General features: G+C 44.6%; 2 protein-coding genes across 3 annotated transcripts; one reads left to right on the forward strand and one right to left on the reverse strand.

Annotated features, from left to right (window-relative positions):
• Positions 1-888: 888 nt before the first annotated feature.
• IFT52 (intraflagellar transport 52) lies at positions 889-14,579 on the forward strand. 2 transcript variants are annotated; one of them, XM_074157705.1, is made up of 14 exons: positions 889-1,200; positions 2,081-2,168; positions 2,429-2,558; positions 3,452-3,527; positions 3,614-3,685; positions 4,542-4,668; positions 5,701-5,853; positions 6,723-6,809; positions 7,480-7,548; positions 8,297-8,451; positions 9,495-9,582; positions 11,296-11,404; positions 11,908-12,053; positions 12,615-14,579. In XM_074157705.1, exons 1-14 carry the CDS (start codon positions 1,082-1,084, stop codon positions 12,660-12,662), a joined length of 1,467 nt encoding a protein of 488 aa, XP_074013806.1. In that variant the 5' UTR covers positions 889-1,081; the 3' UTR covers positions 12,663-14,579. The 2 variants fall into 2 exon arrangements, with proteins under 2 accessions (XP_074013806.1, XP_074013807.1); XM_074157706.1 differs by lacking the exon at positions 5,701-5,853.
• A 2,067-nt stretch (positions 14,580-16,646) lies between these two features.
• LOC141471175 (uncharacterized) lies at positions 16,647-17,399 on the reverse strand. Its single transcript, XM_074157596.1, has one exon. It carries the CDS (start codon positions 17,397-17,399, stop codon positions 16,647-16,649), a length of 753 nt encoding a protein of 250 aa, XP_074013697.1.
• Positions 17,400-19,464: the final 2,065 nt, after the last annotated feature.

The raw sequence follows: 19,464 nt of genomic DNA on the forward strand, positions 1-19,464 counted from the left end.
ACGAGCACCACGTGGGGTGGCTGGCAGCACTGGGCCCTCACACTAGGCCTCCAGCACCCCTCTGAAAACACCCATCACTGATGTAGAAGAGTTATTTATTCTGCCTTAATTTAAACGCTGGTATACTCCCTGAATGTCACTTCCCCTTCTTTTTTTTTTTAAGTTGTTTTTTGTTGCTGTGGGGAGGAGGAAGAGGGTGAAGAGCTTCCACCTGCCACACAGGGGTAAACAAAGGGTTTCTAGAAGCTGTGTGAGGATGCTCGAACTGTTGGGAAGCTTGTGCTGGAACAATTTATTTTTTTTTTAATCTTACTTTATCTTGTACATGCTGAAGTCATCGGAAACATGACATGGTTTATATTAAAGTGCATACATGGATGTGTGTCCACCTCTGTTGTGTGTGTATGGGAGGGTGAGGAGAACCGGTAGACCACTGGCTTCATCCTGTGCCTGTGAGCACCTGTACCCCAATACTTGCTTGTGTGCTGTTTGTGTTTTTGGTGTTTTTTTGGTTTTTTTTTAATAAATTAAATAGAAACTTCCTACTTTAAGATAACAGGATTAGGATTTTTCCTTTTACATAGGCCCAGAAACTTGCCCCTACACAGGTACGGCTGCCTTGAGGGGTCAGGGCCCTGCCCTGGGCCCCTGGCAGGCGAGGCCCCGGCTGCCGTGGGCCCGAGCGGTCCCCGGCCTTGCCTGCCGCCTGAGCCGGAGCAGGCGGGGGCCCTCGCCCTGCCCGAGGGCGGTGCGCTAAGCCCCGTTCCCCCCCAGCCCGCCGCAGTGGTACCGCCTACATACACACACACACGCATACCCCCCTCCCCCCAGTAATGGAGCAGGCCGCGGTAGCGACCTCTGCGCATGCGCCCTGGCCGCCAGCGCGTTGCTAGGCGGAGCGTGCTGGGTAACGGCAGCCGGGCCCGCTCTCCCCGCCGCTGCGGCGGGCAGGGCCCCGACCCGGTGCCCAGCTCCGACCCTAGCCCTGGGGTTCCTGCCGGGGAGCTGGGGCGTGGGAGGCTCGCTTCCCTTCTCCAGAGCTGGCGTCCTTCGGTAGCCCACCCCCTCCCCGGGTAACCCTATGGAGAGGGGCCTGCGGAACGCCATAGTCTTCAACGCGTCCAAAGGGGAGGCGTTCACCCTCGCCAGCAACTACAAAGCCTTGCGGAAAAGGCTTCGCGGTAACTGGAAGATCCAGAGGTGAGGGGCGGCTTTCCCAGTCAGTCCCGGCAGCTTGTTCTGGAGTGCTGGGGCGGGAGAGGGGCCGCGTTTCTGGGGTCTGAGGGGCCTTTGCCGGCGGGGCCGCAATCGTGCCCAGGCTTCTTGCAGCTGGTGGAGGAAAGGCCTCCCTCAGCCCGGGCTGTGTGGCTCGGCCTCACCTCTCTGTCCTCACCTTTGCTTCCTGAGCGAGGATGCTGGGGTGCCTCCCCCTGCAGCCCAGGGAAGGGGTCGGAGCACCTGCGGTTCCCGGGGAGCCCGAAACTTGTCTGTGGTTTGCATCCAGTACCCAAATTGTCTTGGGGAATGGCTGTCGTAAGCGAAGATCTCTCTTTGGCATTGACAGCTCTCTGTGTCATTAGCTGTAATTTCACTGTCGGATGCTGTACATAGTTGTCTTTGGGGCTTTCTGCTGTCTTATCTGTGGAACAGATAGAGGATAAGTTATAAGGGTGAAAGTCCCAGTACAAGTTTTTGAGTCTATCTTGATTTAGAGTTTGGATTAATTAGAAATCAGCCCTTGTAGGTATTATATTGCCTATCTGTCCACTACAAAATGTGCACAGAGCAAAAAGGAAAAAAAAAAAAAAGAGGAAGCTCGTCAGGTGCAAAGTTTAATAGCTCTGATGGATTATACCAGTTCTGGATCTGCCACAGTACCTTGTTAGAGGGGCTTTACTATTTAATGGGTTGAAACGTGTAGGGATTATTTTCACTCGAATTGTCAACTTTAAACCGAGGTAAAAGGATATGAAGTGACTGAAGTTACTTGCTTTCTGTTTATGTGGTAGTTCCTTTAAAAAAAATGAAGCTAAGTTTCAGTTCAGGACTGTATCCAAGAATAACGCGTCTTTATTCATAGCTTAAAAGATGAGATCACATCTGAGAAACTGTTTGGAGTAAAACTGTGGATTACAGCTGGGCCAAGAGAAAAGTTCAGTGCTGCTGAGGTAAGAAGTCAATAATTGTTTGCAAATTGTTATGTTTCAAGATTTGTTTAATGCCAAATAGAGAAGAACAACAGAAAAGAATTTGCATTAGTACTGCTTTATGTGAATTTACACAAATTGAAATTTGAATGCTTTTCTGATAGGATCAAGTTCATTACAAGTAGACAGAATCGTTTACCTTCCCTCATCTCTGTATAACTTCCTTCAGTCTTGTAGCTTCTTTCACATGTATTTTTATCTGGATCTTTGCTGTCTTCTAGTTCTCGGTTCTGAAGAAATTCCTGGAGGATGGTGGAGCCATCCTGGTGATGCTAAGAGAAGGTGGGGAGACCCGATACGGCACAAATATTAACTTCTTGTTAGAAGAATATGGAATCGTTTTCAATAATGGTAATGGGGCTCACTGATACATTTATTCTTCTGTTTTTAGCAAAATCTAAAGAGCAGGTTCAGCCTCTGTAGATATAAGCCAAGCAGATCCCTCTCGCAAAGCACCTGTTGGTCCGAGAGGTGGGTTTTTTTGAAGCCTAAATGTCCATGGCAGTGTAAAACTGAAGCACAACAAAGGTTTTCCATGGAGGTAGTACCTTAATAACAGCTTGGCCATCTCCATTCCTTTGCTGTAATTTTCAATTTTAATGGTATTTTCTAACAAAAAATAATTCTAGTGGCATTTTTTGTTAAAAAGCCTTTCGTTTCAAACATTATTTCCATGCATTTTAATGGGTTGAATCACTTCATACTCACCCTGAATAAACAGTGGTTCTTTTCTTTAACAGACCAATAAACTGCTATTCATTAGATTTTGTTCTGACAATGTGGAAAAAAAACCCAACAAACCAAAATGACTGTGTCTCAGCGTACATAAAATATTTTTAGGGTCTTTAGTGGCATTTCTAGACTGTGCTTTTTTTTTTTTGCATCAACAGTGTTAGATTCATCATGCTTTTTGAAGATGTATAGAAAAAGAATTTGAACTTATAAACCAATACATATTCTTTTAACTGGATCATCCTTCTGCCTTTTCTGCATTGCAAAAGACATGGAGATGTACATATTTTTATTTGAACTTGCAAATATATTCCTGTTCTAAATCCCTGTGTCCAAAAGGGAACAGTAGAGAAGGCTGATCTGAACTCTGTTGGGAGCCACCTGCCAGCTTCGTGGTGTTAGAAGCAAACACCCAGGGCTTGTGAGAGCTAAACTCACGTTTCATTGCTGTATCTAGCACACCAATCAGCTAAAATGTAAATTTCTTTGTTTTTTTTTTTTCTTTCCTCAAGATGCTGTAGTACGAAATGTATATTACAAGTACTACCACCCAAAAGAAGCACTGATCTCTGATGGAGTTTTGAATAGGTAAATATTTGGGATGTATAAATCTTTGCAGTAACTCTTAGAATCCATATTGTTTTCAGTAAGTTTTGCTTTTCAACATCTTGTAGGGGAATCAGTGAAGCTGCAAGAAAAAAATTGCTGGAGACAACAGATGAAGATGGAAGTGGACGTGACTCGCAGTAAGTGTTGTCTTTTGAGGAAGTTGATGTGAAAAGATTTAGAATAACTCGGGTTTAGCAGGTTTGTAATCTATGGGAGCGTGTTGTGCTTGTGTTGAGGTTTTCTAATGTATTTCTTCCATCAGCTTCTCGTTCCTCAAGGAGAATCTGTTTAGTAAGGCTTGATAACCAAGGAAGGAGCAAGAGTGAGAGGTTTCGAAGGGAATTACTACTCTCCTGACCAGATCTTTTTTGTCCCTTGTCTGTGGATTTTAATTTGATGAAACAATGTAAATATGAATAACCTGTAGATAGTGAGTGGTTTGGCCGCAGGCATGAGCACCCCTATGTCTTTTTTAAAGAGTCTTAATCCAGGGTAAAATAGACATTTACTGCAATTTTTAGCTTTCCATCCATCTCTGCTGCAGAGGGGTGAAAAGGCATTGAGGAGAACGCAGCTTTTCCGTAAATAACTAGAAATGTTTGTGTTCTTCCTTGCAGCTAGTTTTTAGACTAATAAATGACCATGTGGCTCATTACAAGGAAAAACCTAAGTGTAAAAGCATTTTATGTAGTTTTGTTCCAGAATATATATTCTTCTGTGAGTTAACTACCCTTCTCTCAGATACAAAGTGTGCAGACAGGAATTAAGAGTGTTCTTTGTTTCTTATTGAAGGCAACCTGGAAAATCTGTAGAAAGAGACCAAAATGTCATCATAATGATCTGAATGTTTGAAACCGTGCCTCTTGGCATTCCACAATTACAGTTGGCATTCCACAATTAGAGTTTGCAGTTTAGGGGGACAGACCGAGTTTTCTAAACATCAAGCCTACCTGATACATGCAGGTACTTATGGAGTATCTGTATTTCCTGCAGGGCACTCACTTTTGTGTACCCATTTGGTGCCACACTGAATGTGATGAAACCAGCGGTGGCTGTTCTGTCGACAGGATCTGTCTGCTTCCCCCTCAACAGGCCTGTTCTTGCTTTTTATCAGCACGAGGTACAATTCTGCATGTAACAAATGGTGCATTCTCCCCCTGCCCCACACAAAAATTGTGAGTGTATTTTTCTGGGAGTACTTCCAAACCCACTGCTATTTATTGATGCATCTGCAAAGTCCAGATGAGCCTACCGAGTCCTGCTTCTTTTATGGAAAACTTCTTTGCATGGGTTTCGGAGGAGAGTTAATTTGATGGTCAGCAAAGATTATATATTTGGTTGGCAGATGAATATTTTTAGTTCTTTAAAGTTTGGGTATTTTAGTGATTGCTTAGTAAGAAAGATTATTGTTAGCTTCATAAATGTGCCATATTGAGTTAAGGAAGAGGAGTGTCACCTTGGAACCAGTAGATTTTTAAGTTATCTTACCCATCCAGCCCTGTTAATTTATTAAAGAAATAATGATCAGAAATCTACTAGTGGTTTATGGGTACAAACAAAGAATTAATATTGTTAGCGAATGTAAACACATTAACACATTTTTACTATGTTGATGAGTTTCTAACACTGTGTTTTTCTGATATCTTCAGTAGGAAGGTGATGTTTTTCCCTGAGGATGCCCAACTTTATCCCCCCATGTTGCAGCTGAAATAAGCCCTATAAATGAAAGACAATTCAGCAGCATGAAATGAACTTACAAGTACACTTACTGCTCACGTTTTATCTGCACCTGTCAGACTAAGATGTAATAAAATCCCTCCACCCACACAATATTTGCACATAGATCCAAGGGACCCATAGACTCATGTCTAATTTTGCACCCATGATGTGCCTGTTTATGTGGAGTCTCACGTGCTTCACCTAATCAGTATGGAGAGAAGCGTTTTCTTTTAAGAATTATACCAACTATATTAAGCAGTGAGTGAAATCCATGTAACTTGCTTGCACCTCCGTGAAGTGTTTTGCGTGGATTGATCTCAAAGTGTGATATGTTTGTGCAGTGGAAACCATTACACGTCATACTGATAGTTCTTCATTTGATATCATATGGTGACGTGAATGTCAAATAGATGGCATCATTTTTCCTATCTAGCTCAAGGAAGAGGGTAGAAGGGTAGAAGATGAAACCAGAGACAGAGGTTGTCTCTCAAGCAGAGCAGAGAAACTTGGTAGAAGGAAAACAAGAGCTCTTGGAGAGAAAAAGAGATATGGTAAAGAAGAGCAACAGAAGGTGAAGGAACAGAAAGTAAGATCAGAGGGTGGTACCTAGTCGTGCTATTGTGGGTAAAGCATGTACAATTCAGGTTAGAACCTTGCAAAACATGGAATATGAAACCTCAGAAATTCGTTAAACAAACTGGAGCTTTGTTTGATATATCTTCAGATTTGTTACAGCATTATTCATTGTTATACTATGCTGAGTTTCACAGTTGATGCAGGGAACATTACAGGGTTTCTTGTTCTGTTCAAAACTTACTATTTCTTATGTATGTCCCTGTGGAAGGATTAAGGGCTAATCTCAGAGAAGTATTCCAAAGATGTTGCATGAATACATTTTCATGCAAGTTTAACTTAGCTAAATTAAAATATAATGACCCGCATATTTTGCATTTTATCTTTCAAATAATAAAATTCCCAAACTCTCTTCTCATTACCTGACATGACTATGTGCTGTATTGACATGCATGTCACTAGCCGCCAGGTTGACATTCTGAACGCTGAAGAATGGGTTGCAGGAAGTTAATAATGCATTCTTAATTCTTTTTTACTTGGTTGAAAAAAGAGTGTTCTTTTCCTGCAAAAATAACCTAAGTGCAGCTATTGTTGATGATGTTCTCTGGGGCTTTTTTGATTGCCAGCAAGTTGTCTGTCTACTCTTATGAAATGCAGATCGGTATTTTAAATAAATTTATGAGCCTTAAAAGCATACACACTTACGATGCTGCTGCGCTCTTGTGAGCTTGCCAAGTTTGAAACTGCTTTTGTCACTACTTACTCCAAAATTTCCTATTCCTTTAAATCACTTTGTAATTAGACAGCATTAACAACTGCCTCTAAAATTGTGATTTTTTTTTTTTGAAGGATTTTTTACTATATTGTATTCTTTGTTGATAGAGTCAAGGTGGAAAGATGGCAGCGCTGGGATCTTCCCACATGTTCAGTGATCAATATTTAGATAAAGAAGAAAATGGTAAGATCATGGTAAGTTGTTTTGTTTTTTGAATTTTTCTTAGTGGATATCCATGGCACTTGCAAATCCAGGCTCACTTGTTTAGAGCAAGACAGCTATGCGGTGGATTCAGTATGAAGATTCTGACCCAATACTGATGTCCTGAGGAATTTGTTAGAGCCCAAGTAGCAGGAGGGAGTTTTTAAAGGCATAGATTATTGTCTATGTTATAGGACTCTGAAAAGCTTTTCCAACTTCTGTTCGCTACTTTATTGTTATTAATATTTAAATAGTCGGTAGGGGTTTTTTTGCTTACTACTTTTTCATAGCTTCCTTAGCACTTGATTATGGCTACATGATTAATAATAAAGGTTTGCATATATAGCTCCTGATACCTGGAAATTGCAACGCACTTTCCAAAGTGGGGTGTGTAACGTTGTTATGTCTAAGAAAGGGAGTTCCCTGCTGAGGTGTTCCTGAAAGTATGTGCCTCATACAAAGTATGCTCGTTGCCATCAATCATTGCTTCCAGATGTAAATACAAACAAAGCTTGTGTTTTCTCCACAGATATTCTTTGATTTATTACCTATTTTTTCTTCCTCATTGCTGTGTGTTATTTAATAGATACAATATGAATGTTTAAGCATTATAATAGATTACTTGGACCCTCTAGAAATTAATTAAGTCTTGTCCTTCTCCAGGATGTGCTTTTCCAGTGGCTCACAACATCAGATATCCATTTAAACCAGATGGATATGGAGGACCCTGAGGTAAGAGAGGTCCATCACAAGGAAGTAAATAATAGCGTGATCCAGCAGCACTAGTTTTGGCAAACCATGTATTTAGCACAAAGTGGTTGGGTGCTGCTGTTGTGGCAGACCCTTTATTCAGGGTTTGAGATGGAGTAGACAGATGGACTAGGCATAAAAAATAATGGCATTGTATCTCTGTCAGCCTTAGATTACTATTCATTAGCAGACTTCATTTGTGAAAGTCTCTTCCCAATTTGCCCTCGTTTATGAGATCATTTGCTGCTCCAGCTTAATAAGTTTGCACTTTGCTCTGAGTCTTCAGACAAGAGGAAGGTGGGTGAAGTGAAGGTAGATTTTCTGTGTATGAGTAGGGATCAGCCTGTCTATCAATTTTAGTTGTTTTTTTAACTGGTGTATGCAAATGCTATTTTTATTTGGAAATATCATCTGTGTTAAAATTGTATACTCTGTGTGCATAAAGAGAACAACAGTCTCGGCACAGTTGTCCAGTAAGCTCTCTCTTAATTTTAAAGAATTAACAGAAATTCAGATACAGTATCCATGTGGTGAGGGGCTTGACAGTTAAGAATAGAGTTTGCACAGTCTACTAATGCAGTATGCTGCAGTGCAAATGGTCATAGCTGGTAAAGAGGGAAATAATTAGTTCTAGATGAGATTTCAGTTGAGATACAAACTAGAAAGAGACTAATCTGATGGGTTCGTCTTTTTAAATCATAGCTGTGTGTCTCTGTGTGTGTGTGTTTAGATTTCAGACTATACCATGCTCCCAGACACCGCCGCGCTGTCTGAGCAATTGCGAGTCTGTCTGCAAGAAGGAGATGAGAACCCAAGAGACTTCACAAAGCTGTTTGATACAGCCCTGTATCAGCTGGATACAACTGCCCTCCCTTCAGTTATCAAGTCAGCAGCTGTGATTTATTTATTTATTTATTTATTTATTTTTCCATTGTGTATTCTGCATTTTCTGTTTGTGCTTAACTGTGTCTGCTCAAGAGCAGAAGAGGCTGAGCTGTAGGCAGCATTCTGAATACGGATACATCAGAAGATTGATTATACTACAGTGTGACAGTGATGTTTTCTCTTGCTTCTTGTCTTAGCTGTAGTTCCTGACACGGCTCTCTGCTTTTTTGTGACTACTGCTGATTCAGTGATCTGATACTTTTAGTAGAACTGTCTACAGTTATGTTGGGTATTTTCTGCAGTGATAACTGAGTGCTGGTTGGTTTTGTGCTTTTGAATTACTTGGCATTTACTGAAGCTGCATTTCATTTGTCTTTGCATTTCCCAATAATTGTGTCTTGAGATTTATCTGCTCTTCAGTTTTACCAGTTTTGTATCGCTGGCAGCTTTGTCCCTCGTAATTCAGCTGTTACCCAGATCACGCATGAACACGTTGAATAGCAGCAGGCCTAACACATTCTATGAAAATCCACTCTGCTGTGGACACTCTTTCTTCTTACTCTGTTGGTTTTGTATTTTCGCTAGATGTGAATTCATAGTGGGATGTCCCTTCTTATCCCATAACAAATAACTTTTTAAAATAGCTTTTGGTTATGGACTTCCTGAAAAACCTTTTTGAAATCCCAAGTCTGCTCTTTCTGAACTAGATCACTTTTTCCTCATGCATGTTCATCCCTTTAAAAGTTGCTTGAAGAACTGATATGTGACTTCCTTCTTTTTTATCATCTTATACGTACACCTATCATTATATTCTTCTCAGTCGTAATTTTAATTTGCTTGCTGTAGAAGTCAGTTATTACTGATATGTAGTTCTTTGGGGTCCTTCTAAAATTAGACATCCCATTTTTTTAATGATACGGCTGTGCATAATGTTACCCTGGTGTCTTCATAAAAATTGCTCTCTATAGCCTTTATGGCATGCAAGTGGAAGTGGATGTTGTATCACTTCTTCGTTCATACTTCGTCTTTTTTCCATGCTGCAGAGCTTACGAACAGCTGAATGTGAAGCACGAACCCCTCCAACTCATTCAGCCGCAGTTTGAGACTCCACTACCTGCCCTCCAGCCAGCTGTGAGTACACCTCCTCGCTCATACAGCACAGGGAGAATCACAGAATCACAGAATATTTTTGGTTGGATGGGACCTTTGAGATCATCAAGTCCAACCAACAACAACAACAAACAAAACCAAAACAAAACACCAAAAACCAAACAAACAAAAAAACCCCAAATATCCCAGAACACCAAACACCAAAACCAAACCAAACCAAACACCCACAACCACAATCCTCCTTTTTCATGTCAAACCTCTGTGTGTCATTTCTATAGTTCTTAGCAAAAAAAAAATTGATAAATGCACTTGTAATAATTAATCACTTGGGAGTTGAATACATTGCAGGGTCTATTCTGCCCTGGGGAGGCCCCATCTGGAGCACTGTGTCCAGTTCTGGGCTCCCCAGTTCAAGGACAGGGTACAGCAGAGGACTACAAAGATGATGAGGGGCCTGGAACATCTCTCTTGTGAGGAAAGGCTGAGGGACTTGGGTCTTTTTAGTCTGGAGAAGAGAAGGCTGAGGGGGGATCTGATCAATGCCTATAAATACTTAAAGGGTGGGTGTCAAGAGGAAGGGGCCAGTCTTTTTTCAGCAGTGCCCAGTGACAGGACAGGAGGTAACAGGCACAAACTGAAACATAAGAAGTTCCATCTAAACGTGAGGAGGAATTTCTTCACTTTGAGGGTGGCAGAGCCTTGGAACAGGCTGCCCAGAGAGGTGGTGGAGTCTCCTCTGGAGACATTCAAAACCCGCCTGGACATGGTCCTGTGCAACCTGCTCTGGGTGGACCTGCTTTGGCAGGGGGTTGGACTAGGTGATCTCCAGAGGTCCCTTCCAACCCCATAGCATTCTGTGATTCTGTGACTATCTTTTAGGAAAGAGCTCTTCTTTATGCTTATAATTTTTATCAATAGAGCTTGAAAATGTAGCATCTAGTACCCTAGCAGAATGCCTTGTGTATATCAGCCTTCAGCCGAGTAGCTGCTCCCAGTCCTGTGAGGTGCTGGTTCCGCCTTCACTGTGAAAACAGAATGTGGCATTTCAGAAAGCAGCGGTGCTGTAAGCAGTGTACTGACTGCTGCCAGGGGAGGAGCCCATCTGCCCTGCTCTTGTTCCATCTCCCATCTCCTTTGGAGAAGTAGAAAGTGGAGCGCTGGTCTTTTACAGCAAGGGCTGGCCAAACTTCTACCAGCAGAGATTTGGGCTGGCAGCAACTACACGAGCTATGGCGGTGTCAAACTTATTTCGAAAAGCAAGTATCTTTGAGTTTTGCCATCATAGCTGCATCCTTCTTTACCTTGGTCACTAAGGAAATGTCACTGGGATCCTTATAGCCGATAAATGGTGACTGCATGAAAATACCCTTGTCAGAATTAATGTGAATACATTTCCAAGGTGAACTGTTATGATGAGCTTAGTACCTCAGCTATCACCTGGGTCTCATGGAGCAAAACTAAAACCAGACTGCAAATGCAGTATGTCTAGTCGTGATGCTAGGTGATAATTGTGGCATACTTGTGACTAAACTCTTTTGGAATATTCAGTTATTTTTACAAAACATAAACGGAATTTTTAAAAAGGTGTACCTCTGTACTGTGGCCTTTGGAGTTGCTTTTGACTTTATAAAAGGTTTCTTCAAGTCCAATCTAAGTCCAAAATTGTCATCTTGGAGATCTGTAAAGTATAAGAAAAATACTTGGCAATAAACCGTCTTAATTCTTTACTTCAAGGTTTTTCCACCTGCTTTCAGAGAGTTGCCTCCTCCCCCTCTGGAGCTGTTTGACTTGGATGAAACTTTTTCCTCTGAGAAAGCTCGTCTTGCAGAGATTACAAACAAATGTAAGCAGAACAGACTGACTGTTTACATATATAAAGTCCAAGTTTTTGGAGGAAAATTGTTGTTATATTTGATTTTAAAACATGAGCATTTGAGAAAATGCACTGCTCTCATCCTGGGCCAAGAACCTGGAAGGCCTTGGAAACTGGTGACATGACTTTATGTACCATGACATTTTATTTTGTTTGTTACATGACATTTTATTATGTCTCTGCCTGCTGTTTCCTATACCATGCATAAATTGCTTTGCACAGTCTTGCTGATTTATTTCACGTTATTTTATGCTTTGATGTTAAAATGTTAAGTTTATTCTAAACACACCTTAAGTCTAAACAAGATGAGACAGTACTGGCAGGAATAGTTCGTGGCTAGTCCACTGAACTTAGTTATAGGACTTAACCTCCCAGAACGTCAACAGGAAATGGAGACTTATAGTAAGTTTTTGCCCAGCTGATATGGATACATGTGATACTCAACTACCTTCTTCCTTGGGACGCTTGTTTAGGTACTGATGATGACCTGGAGTTTTATGTACGAAAATGTGGCGATATCCTAGGAGTGACAAGTAAACTCCCAAAGGAGAAGCAAGATGCCAAACATATCCTGGAGCACATCTTCTTCCAAGTGGTTGAGTTTAAGAAACTGAATCAGGTATTTTATGACAGAATTACAAGTGAATAATTGGTAGTATCAGTGCTATGTTTGTCGCAGCTACACTTGTCACAGGCAAGAGGTACAGGGATGTGTTAAGACACTTGTTGTGTAATAAATTAGACCAGTGAAGCATGATCCAGAATACTTAACGACTGTTAATCTGTATAGAATGTGTACTGCTCAATTTATTAAGTCTCTCATTTATTTTAATTGGGGGATTAATACATGCAAGTGTAGTTTTGGTAGTTTCAGCTAAATATGGTTCGTTAATGGTGCGTTGTGTAACAGCAGTGCGCCCTCATGAATGTTCACGGTGCTTCCTCGCGCTAAATGTAGATGTGAAACCAGCTTTGTTACTCACAAGCAGCATTGTATTGAAATAATTCTTTATAGTAAATTTGATGCCACAAAGTCTGCTTGGAACATACTGGCACATCAGCTGTTTCTACTAACAAGTATTCCTGTTTCTCAAATAATCTAGTTAAGACAGAAAACTGTCATTTCTACCCTCTTGTTAAAATTCTTTTTTTTTTTTCTTCTCCTTTCCTCTTACCTAAGGAACACGATACTGACACAAGTGAAGCTGGATTCCAGAGTGGTAACTGAGACCTGGCTTTCCCCAGTTTGACACAGACCTTTTAGTAAAAACATGCTTTTCCATTTTTTTTTTTTCTAACCTCCGTGTTCAGTATAACGATTGGGACCATCTCGGTAGTTCACTGAATGTTTGGATCATTTCTGTGTAGTAGTTTGGATAACTAATGCCTTTTGAGGAAGTGCTTGTATTTTTGCAAGCACTTTCCCAATGATTGCCTATTTTTCTACTTCTTTATTGAAATTGTAATTTTGTAATATATGAAAAAAATCTTATATGAAGAAAATGTGGTTTTGGTCTTCCTTTTTGGCTCTAGTATTTATTTCCTTCTACTAAGGCTTACTGTGGGTTCTCCTGGTGCACATGGAGTCCTTAATTGCACTGTGGGAGAGATTGTCATTTTGGTTGGTGAACTGTGGAAAAGAAAATACAGCCATAAATACAGGAGCTGCTGAAATTATGTTAGACTGTCACCCCGAGGCAGCCTCCTTTTGTCTCTCTGCCAAAGTGAACCAAGGAGAGGTGGGTTTGTTGTTGTAGCAGGAAAACATCTCTTCCAAGGGAGGCGAAGAGTCGAAATGAAGCAATAATGACTGTCTTAGATCACTGCCTCATATAAGACTGAAAATGCATAATTTTGAAAAGAAGGGACAGCATTTGGGTGAAAATGACTTTAAGATTTAATGGATTGTTATTAAGAAAATATGATACAGTGCAGAAGCTTGGGAATATTTTTACTTACAGTTATTTGATATCTAGCCTATTCCGAGATAGTGAGCTGGGTAAGGCACAAGAATAATGGAAATTCAAGTGAAATTCATTGACCATGAAATGTTGAAGCTCAACGCACAGCAAAGATAGAGCCAAGGATATGAGTGGTGAGAAGAAAAGATTTGTCAACATCATTAACTCTGTGTGTGTCTGTGTTGCAAGGACTTTTTTTTTTCATATCAACACTGAGATTGCACTTTGACATCCAAAAATTCTGTATTTAATCTGACACGCAAACTGTGAAGCTTAATTTCTTCCCCAGCTCAAGCTTTCTGTACAGCCTTTGTGCCACCCGTGCTTTATCTTGCCCTTCCATGCCTTTTTAACGTCAAAGCTGCCTTTTACAAAAGATCTGTTCCATCTTTTACCCCACAATAAGTAATTTCATTTTACATTGCTTCATGCTTTGGATGCCAACTTGGTGCAGGTTTTTTTAAAGGAGGTGGCCCAAAGCACCTGCAGAGTTCCTGTGTGCTACTAGAATGTTAGCAGAAGTGGTTGTATCTCTTCTTCCACTGTGGATGTTCCTTTTTCATAGCAGCACGTTTGAAATTTTTCATTTCTTCCTCTTTCATTTAGTTTTCTTTAAGGACACGGTTGTGTTTGTCACACGGAGTACTTTGCACATTCCAGCTACAGATTTACACAATAAGCTTTATCTTCTCCCTGCAATATCAATACCAATCAGTCAACCGGCACAGACTGCAGTCGAACCAAACAACTGTGCGATCCTCTTCCTAATTATAGATCTGGTTTGTACCCTTCTGCGGTGTTTATACTTCAAACCGTAAATACATTTTCTTTCGCGGCCCTTTTTCTGACTTGTTTTGTCACCTGTTCCTGATGTTGTAACATGGTTTAGAAAAAAAGCCATCTGAGCAGCCAGAGAATACAAGCAGGGCCCTGTTTGCTGTTTGTCTGTGGTGCCACCCTGCAGCTGAAGCAAAAGAACAGATTTTTTTTTTTCACTGAATGGATGTTTTTTTGGCCAGAAACTACTGCGAGATGTATGTGGAAGCAATAGCTTGCATATCTCTTTCAAAGCTGTCCCTTTGGCCCTCCGGAAGTGTTTATTATTATGTAAACAGATGTGCTACTTTGGTTATGGGAATCGTGTAATGTACATATAAATAATGTACATAAAAATTTATGCTTTCAAGAAGTGAGGCTATGCCACTAGAAGGTTAGGCATGCAGCTAGCCACAGAGTTTATATATTAATGAAATTATTGCTGTAATTCACAACAGTTGGTCCCAAGCAACTGTTGCTACTTTCCCTGGTTCTGTCCCTGCCCCCTCATGCAACATGACTTTTCATCCTGTAATCCATCCATAAAAGAAGAGGGGGGAGTGTATACTGATTTTTCAGCAACCTGTAATTGCCCTGGAAAGCTGGTTTTAAGAAGTAATTCTCCACGTCTTCGTGTCTGCTGTAAGCGGCGATTGGAGAGGGGGAAAAAGGAAAGGGAGCAAGTGGCTGTGGAAGGTGGGGAGTTCTACCGGGAAACGGGTAAGAGGGGTGGCTGTGTTCCTTTCGTAGACTCATAGAATTGTTATGGTTGGAAGAGACCTTTTAGATTGAGTCCAACCATTAACACAGCACTGCCACGTCCACCACTAACCCATGTCCCTCAGCACCACGTTTGCCCGGCTTTTAAATACCTCCAGGGATAGTGACTCCACCACTTCCCTGGGCAGCCCAATGCTTGACAACCCTTTAGGTGAAGAAATTTTTCCTAATATCCATCCTAAACCTCCCCTGGTGCAACTTGAGGCCGTTTCTTCTTGTCCCATCGCCTGTTCCTTGGGAGAAGAGATCGACCCCCCCTGGCTACACTCTCCTTTCAGGGAGTTGTAGAGAGCGAGGTCTCTCCTCAGCCTCCTTTTCTCCAGGCTGAACACCCCCAGCTCCCTCAGCCACTCCTCACAAGACTTGTGCTCCAGACCCCTCACCAGCTCTGTTGCTCTTCTCTGAACACGCTCCAGCACCTCAGTGTCTTTCTTGTCGTGAGAGGCCCAAAACTGGACACAGTATTTGAGGTGGGGCCTCACTGGTGTTGAGCACAGGGGGACCATCACTGCCCCAGTCTTGCTGGCCACACTGTTCCTGACACAGGCCAGGATGCTGTTGGCCTCCTTGGCCACCTGGACACACTGCTGGCTTTTATTTAACACCCCAGGTCCTTCTCCTTTTCCAGCTACTCTTCCCCAAGCCTGTTGGCATCCATGGGGTTGGTGTGACCCAGGTGCAGGAGCCTGCAGTGGGCAGTTGTTGACCCTCACACCGCCGTCCTGGGCCTAGGCCGTGGGGGTCACACAGGGAACCCTCCCGCAGCTCTGCCCGTCGGGGCTGAACTCCTCCAGCTGGGACAGAGTTTAAAATCCTGCATAAAAGTGTAAAACGGGAGCCCCCGGACGCCTTCCCCGGCCCGCTCCCAGGCTGTTCTTCTCCCAGCGTGCCAGAAGAGGGAACCCCAGCCCAGACCCGCCGCCGCCTCCCCGTGGGCAGCGCCGGGCCCGGCCAGACCCGGCAGCCCCGCCATGGCCCTGCAGCGGGGACCGCGCTCCCGCACCCCTCCTTCACCGAGACCTCCCCGGGCCCCTCAGCCAGGTAATGGGGGCGGGCGGGGCGGCGGCGGAGCCCGGCCATCTTGTCGCGGCGTCTCGCCCCTCCTCAGCCGGCCGCAGCGGGAGGCGGGCGGAGGAGGCCGGGCCGCCTCTCCCGAGCTCCATGGCGGCCGTAGGGCTCCCGTCGCGGGTGGGGAAGTGCCGGAGGCGGCTGTTGTACCGGCAGCCCGGTCTGTTTACCTCAGCCCGGCTGGGGCCCGGCCCTGCTCCCGTTGTCTGGCAGAGCTTAGCCGCAGGCCGGGCAGGCAGGCAGAGAGGAGAGACTACAGGCAGGATGAAAATTATATCTTTATTGCATTAATACAAAAGACAGCGATCGGGGAGGGAGAGGGGGAGCAGTAGGGCTGCTGCTTAGCTGGTGCTGGCTTTCGGGGCTGCCATCAACAGCCGAAGCTTCCTCCACCCAGCAGAGCCGCTTCAGCCACCCCAGGTTGGAGGATTGAACCTTTGGCCACGCGGTGCCGTCAGCAGCAAGCTCAGGGCAGGGTAGGAGGGCTTCATTCTCTGTGCTGCAGCGGGGATGGTGGCCCTGTACCCCTCCACAGCAAAGAGAGTCCCCGGCCAGCACCCCACCAGCATGGAGCCGGGGCAGCCGCATCACAGGGCCTGCTGGAGGAACACAGGGACAGGCTCAGGGTCGCTCGGCTGGGATTCGGGGGTGGCAGACCTGTGGATCAGCACAGGGTGTCTCTTGAAAGCTCCAGGCCAAGCCAGAGGAATTACTACAGGGGTCTCCAGGGATGGCATGTCCGGTTTGGAGCATCCCAGTAACCTTAACTCCTCAGTGCTCGCATCAAGGAACAGGCTGGTGTCCAGGGGGCCTTTTATTGCCGAGATCTCCCATCTAGGTGTTGGCGTCTTCCCAAGGGTTGAGAGGTCACCGATGAGCTCAGTGCTCTTGGAGAGCAGGCTCTCCAGCTGTTTGGGGCACTTTTCTTTCTTGCATGGTGTGGAGGTGTTCTGCGATGCCATGTCCATCAGGCAGGCAGCTCTGCTGTAGTGCTCACAAGGCAAACCAGACAGGTCAGAGGTGACCTGGCTGTGGTTGGTCTTGCAGAAGCAGACAAGACTGTGGTCAGAGATGCTCTGGGTCAGGCTGTGCAGGTCAATCTTGACACAACTGCTGAGAGACTCCGCCTGCTTGACAACACATGGGGAACTGCCTTTTGTTGCATTGTCCAAGTCCATGAGAAACTCCCAGGTGTCTGCTTTGGAGGCACTGCTGTTGTCCATATAATAGCTGGAGACGGGAGAAGAGTGGGTCTGGCTGGAGTCCCCAGCCACAAACCCATTTTCCAGGACTTCCTTTATGGTCAGGATGCTGGTACCATGCCTCTTGGTGGACAGCATGGTGCAGAATCCCACCACTGTCAGACCTATGGAGAATAAGGATGTTAGAATAAACATGTTATTGTTCATTACAGTTCACTAATGAGTTGCAGACTTAGAGTGGCTGAACTGATTTGCTGCAAAATCCTGTCTCAGTCTTGCTCAGGAGAGCGAGGAGCTGAGAGGGATCCAGGACAGGTTGGTGGGCATTCAGCTTGTCATTGTTTTCTAGAGCAACACCAAGGCAACTGTTTATTGCTCGGAGGTCATCATGGAGCATCCCTAGAGTCGTATTTATTCAGCCTCAGCCTGTGTACCACTGCTCTTAGCTTAGTGGAGAGTGTCAGTAAACCTCTCCATCTGCTCAAGGTACTAAGATGGAGCTACAAGAGCCCTGGAGATACAAGATGACTTTATCCACGTTCCTTGACTCAGAGGACCATTAGCCCCAGTTAGAGTCGAGTCCCTCTGAGATGGGGGTACTAGAACTGGTCTCGGGTTAGGATGGGAGAGGTTGAAGAGCAGCTCTTACCTAAGCTTTAGCCCCACACATGGTGTTCCCCACCTGCAGATCTTTGGGGTCCTACTGCCCACACAGGGCACCGAGGGAGGTCCTTGGGGACAGTCTCTCCTGGCTGCTCTCATATCATACACCCCTGCCTTCTGCTCTAGAGGCAGGAGGTACCTTTGTGCTCCTCCTCCACCCGGGAGGGAAGTTCTCACCACAGGTTTATCTAGCATCTGCCTTCCCAGAGGGAATGGGCCAGGTTGGGGAGAGGGAAGCAGCTACTGTGGCCTGAAGCCATTTCTTACACTGAATGTGTTAAAAGCAGAGATAAAAAGCTCTTGAAATTTACTATGAGGGGGGGGCTGTGTAGTCACTCTAGAAGGAATGTTTTCTTTAAGAGATTAAAATACTTTTTTCTTAAAGATAATTTAAATAAATTAATATGTGAAATAAACAGGTAAATGTTAATAATAAATAAAAGGTTCACAGTAAGAGGATGGACTAAGAGGTACTACTTACCTTCAGCTCCTATAGAGACCCCCTTGAAGATCTTGATTCTTTTTTTTTGCCAGTGTTACTTAGAGTGCTTTTATAGTTGTGGTAATTAATTAACAGGCTAATTTCCTAATTAAGCTAGTTTGGGAGAGGGAGGGGTTTTTGGTTGTTCCTCTTGAAGTGCAGGGGAAATGACTGTGGTCTGGGGGTAACTGCTGGGGGCAAAGGGGGTCCTGCTGGGGTGTGTTTGCAGCCGGGCAGCCTGGAGAGCAGGAGCTGTGGTCCTCTGCTGAGGGAGGAGGAAGACACACGGAGCCTTCCTGCTCAGGCACAACGCTTGGGGAGGGTCCCCAACAAGGTGACATCCCTCCTAAGGTTTGTTTGGCAGGACCCGCTGTCACCGGGGTGGCTGTGCCTGTCGCTGCTCCTTCCTGCTTTCCCTGCGGGGTGGGACAGTGACAGTGGGACAGTGCCACCACCCGGCGCTGTGTAGAAGATAAAGGCTTTACAAGCTATAATTATTTATGATGAGAGATTGTACATTTAGCCACTTCTGCTGGGAAAAAAAAAAACAAAACAAACAAACCAAACAACCCAAACCAAAACCCAACACAAAACCGGTTTAACTTTTATTAAGGAACTCCAGGGGCCAAAGAAGCCGGGGGTTTGGTGACACAGTGTTCTCTCCCTTCTCCCCGGCAGTGCCAGGCCCGAGCTCTCCCCCCGTGGGGACCCCACGGGCCGCCCCCGGAGCGGGATGTGCTCCAAGAGCAACGTGGGGAAGGCAGTCAATGCTAATTTGCTCTTTTGCCGCCCATTTCGGTGGGAGGCGGCTGCCGGGGGTCCCGTGGCCGGTTGGCCGTGGCGTGAGGTGGCCCCAGCAGCGCGGTGGCGGAAGCGAACCCCTTCCCAAAGCTCGGCATAAGCCGTGAGCTGAGGGGGTTCTCCGTGCACCCCCAAGCCCGCCCGCAGCCGCCATCCCGGGAGGGCTGCAGCCGGTTTTGGGGGGCTGGAGGTGACCGGGGGCGGAGATCCCCTTACCCACAACCCAGGGCTGCCTGCTGCGGCCGTTTCGGGGGGTTC

The sequence above is a fragment of the Numenius arquata genome, chromosome 12 (assembly GCF_964106895.1).
Source record: "Numenius arquata chromosome 12, bNumArq3.hap1.1, whole genome shotgun sequence".
NCBI lineage: Eukaryota > Metazoa > Chordata > Aves > Charadriiformes > Scolopacidae > Numenius > Numenius arquata.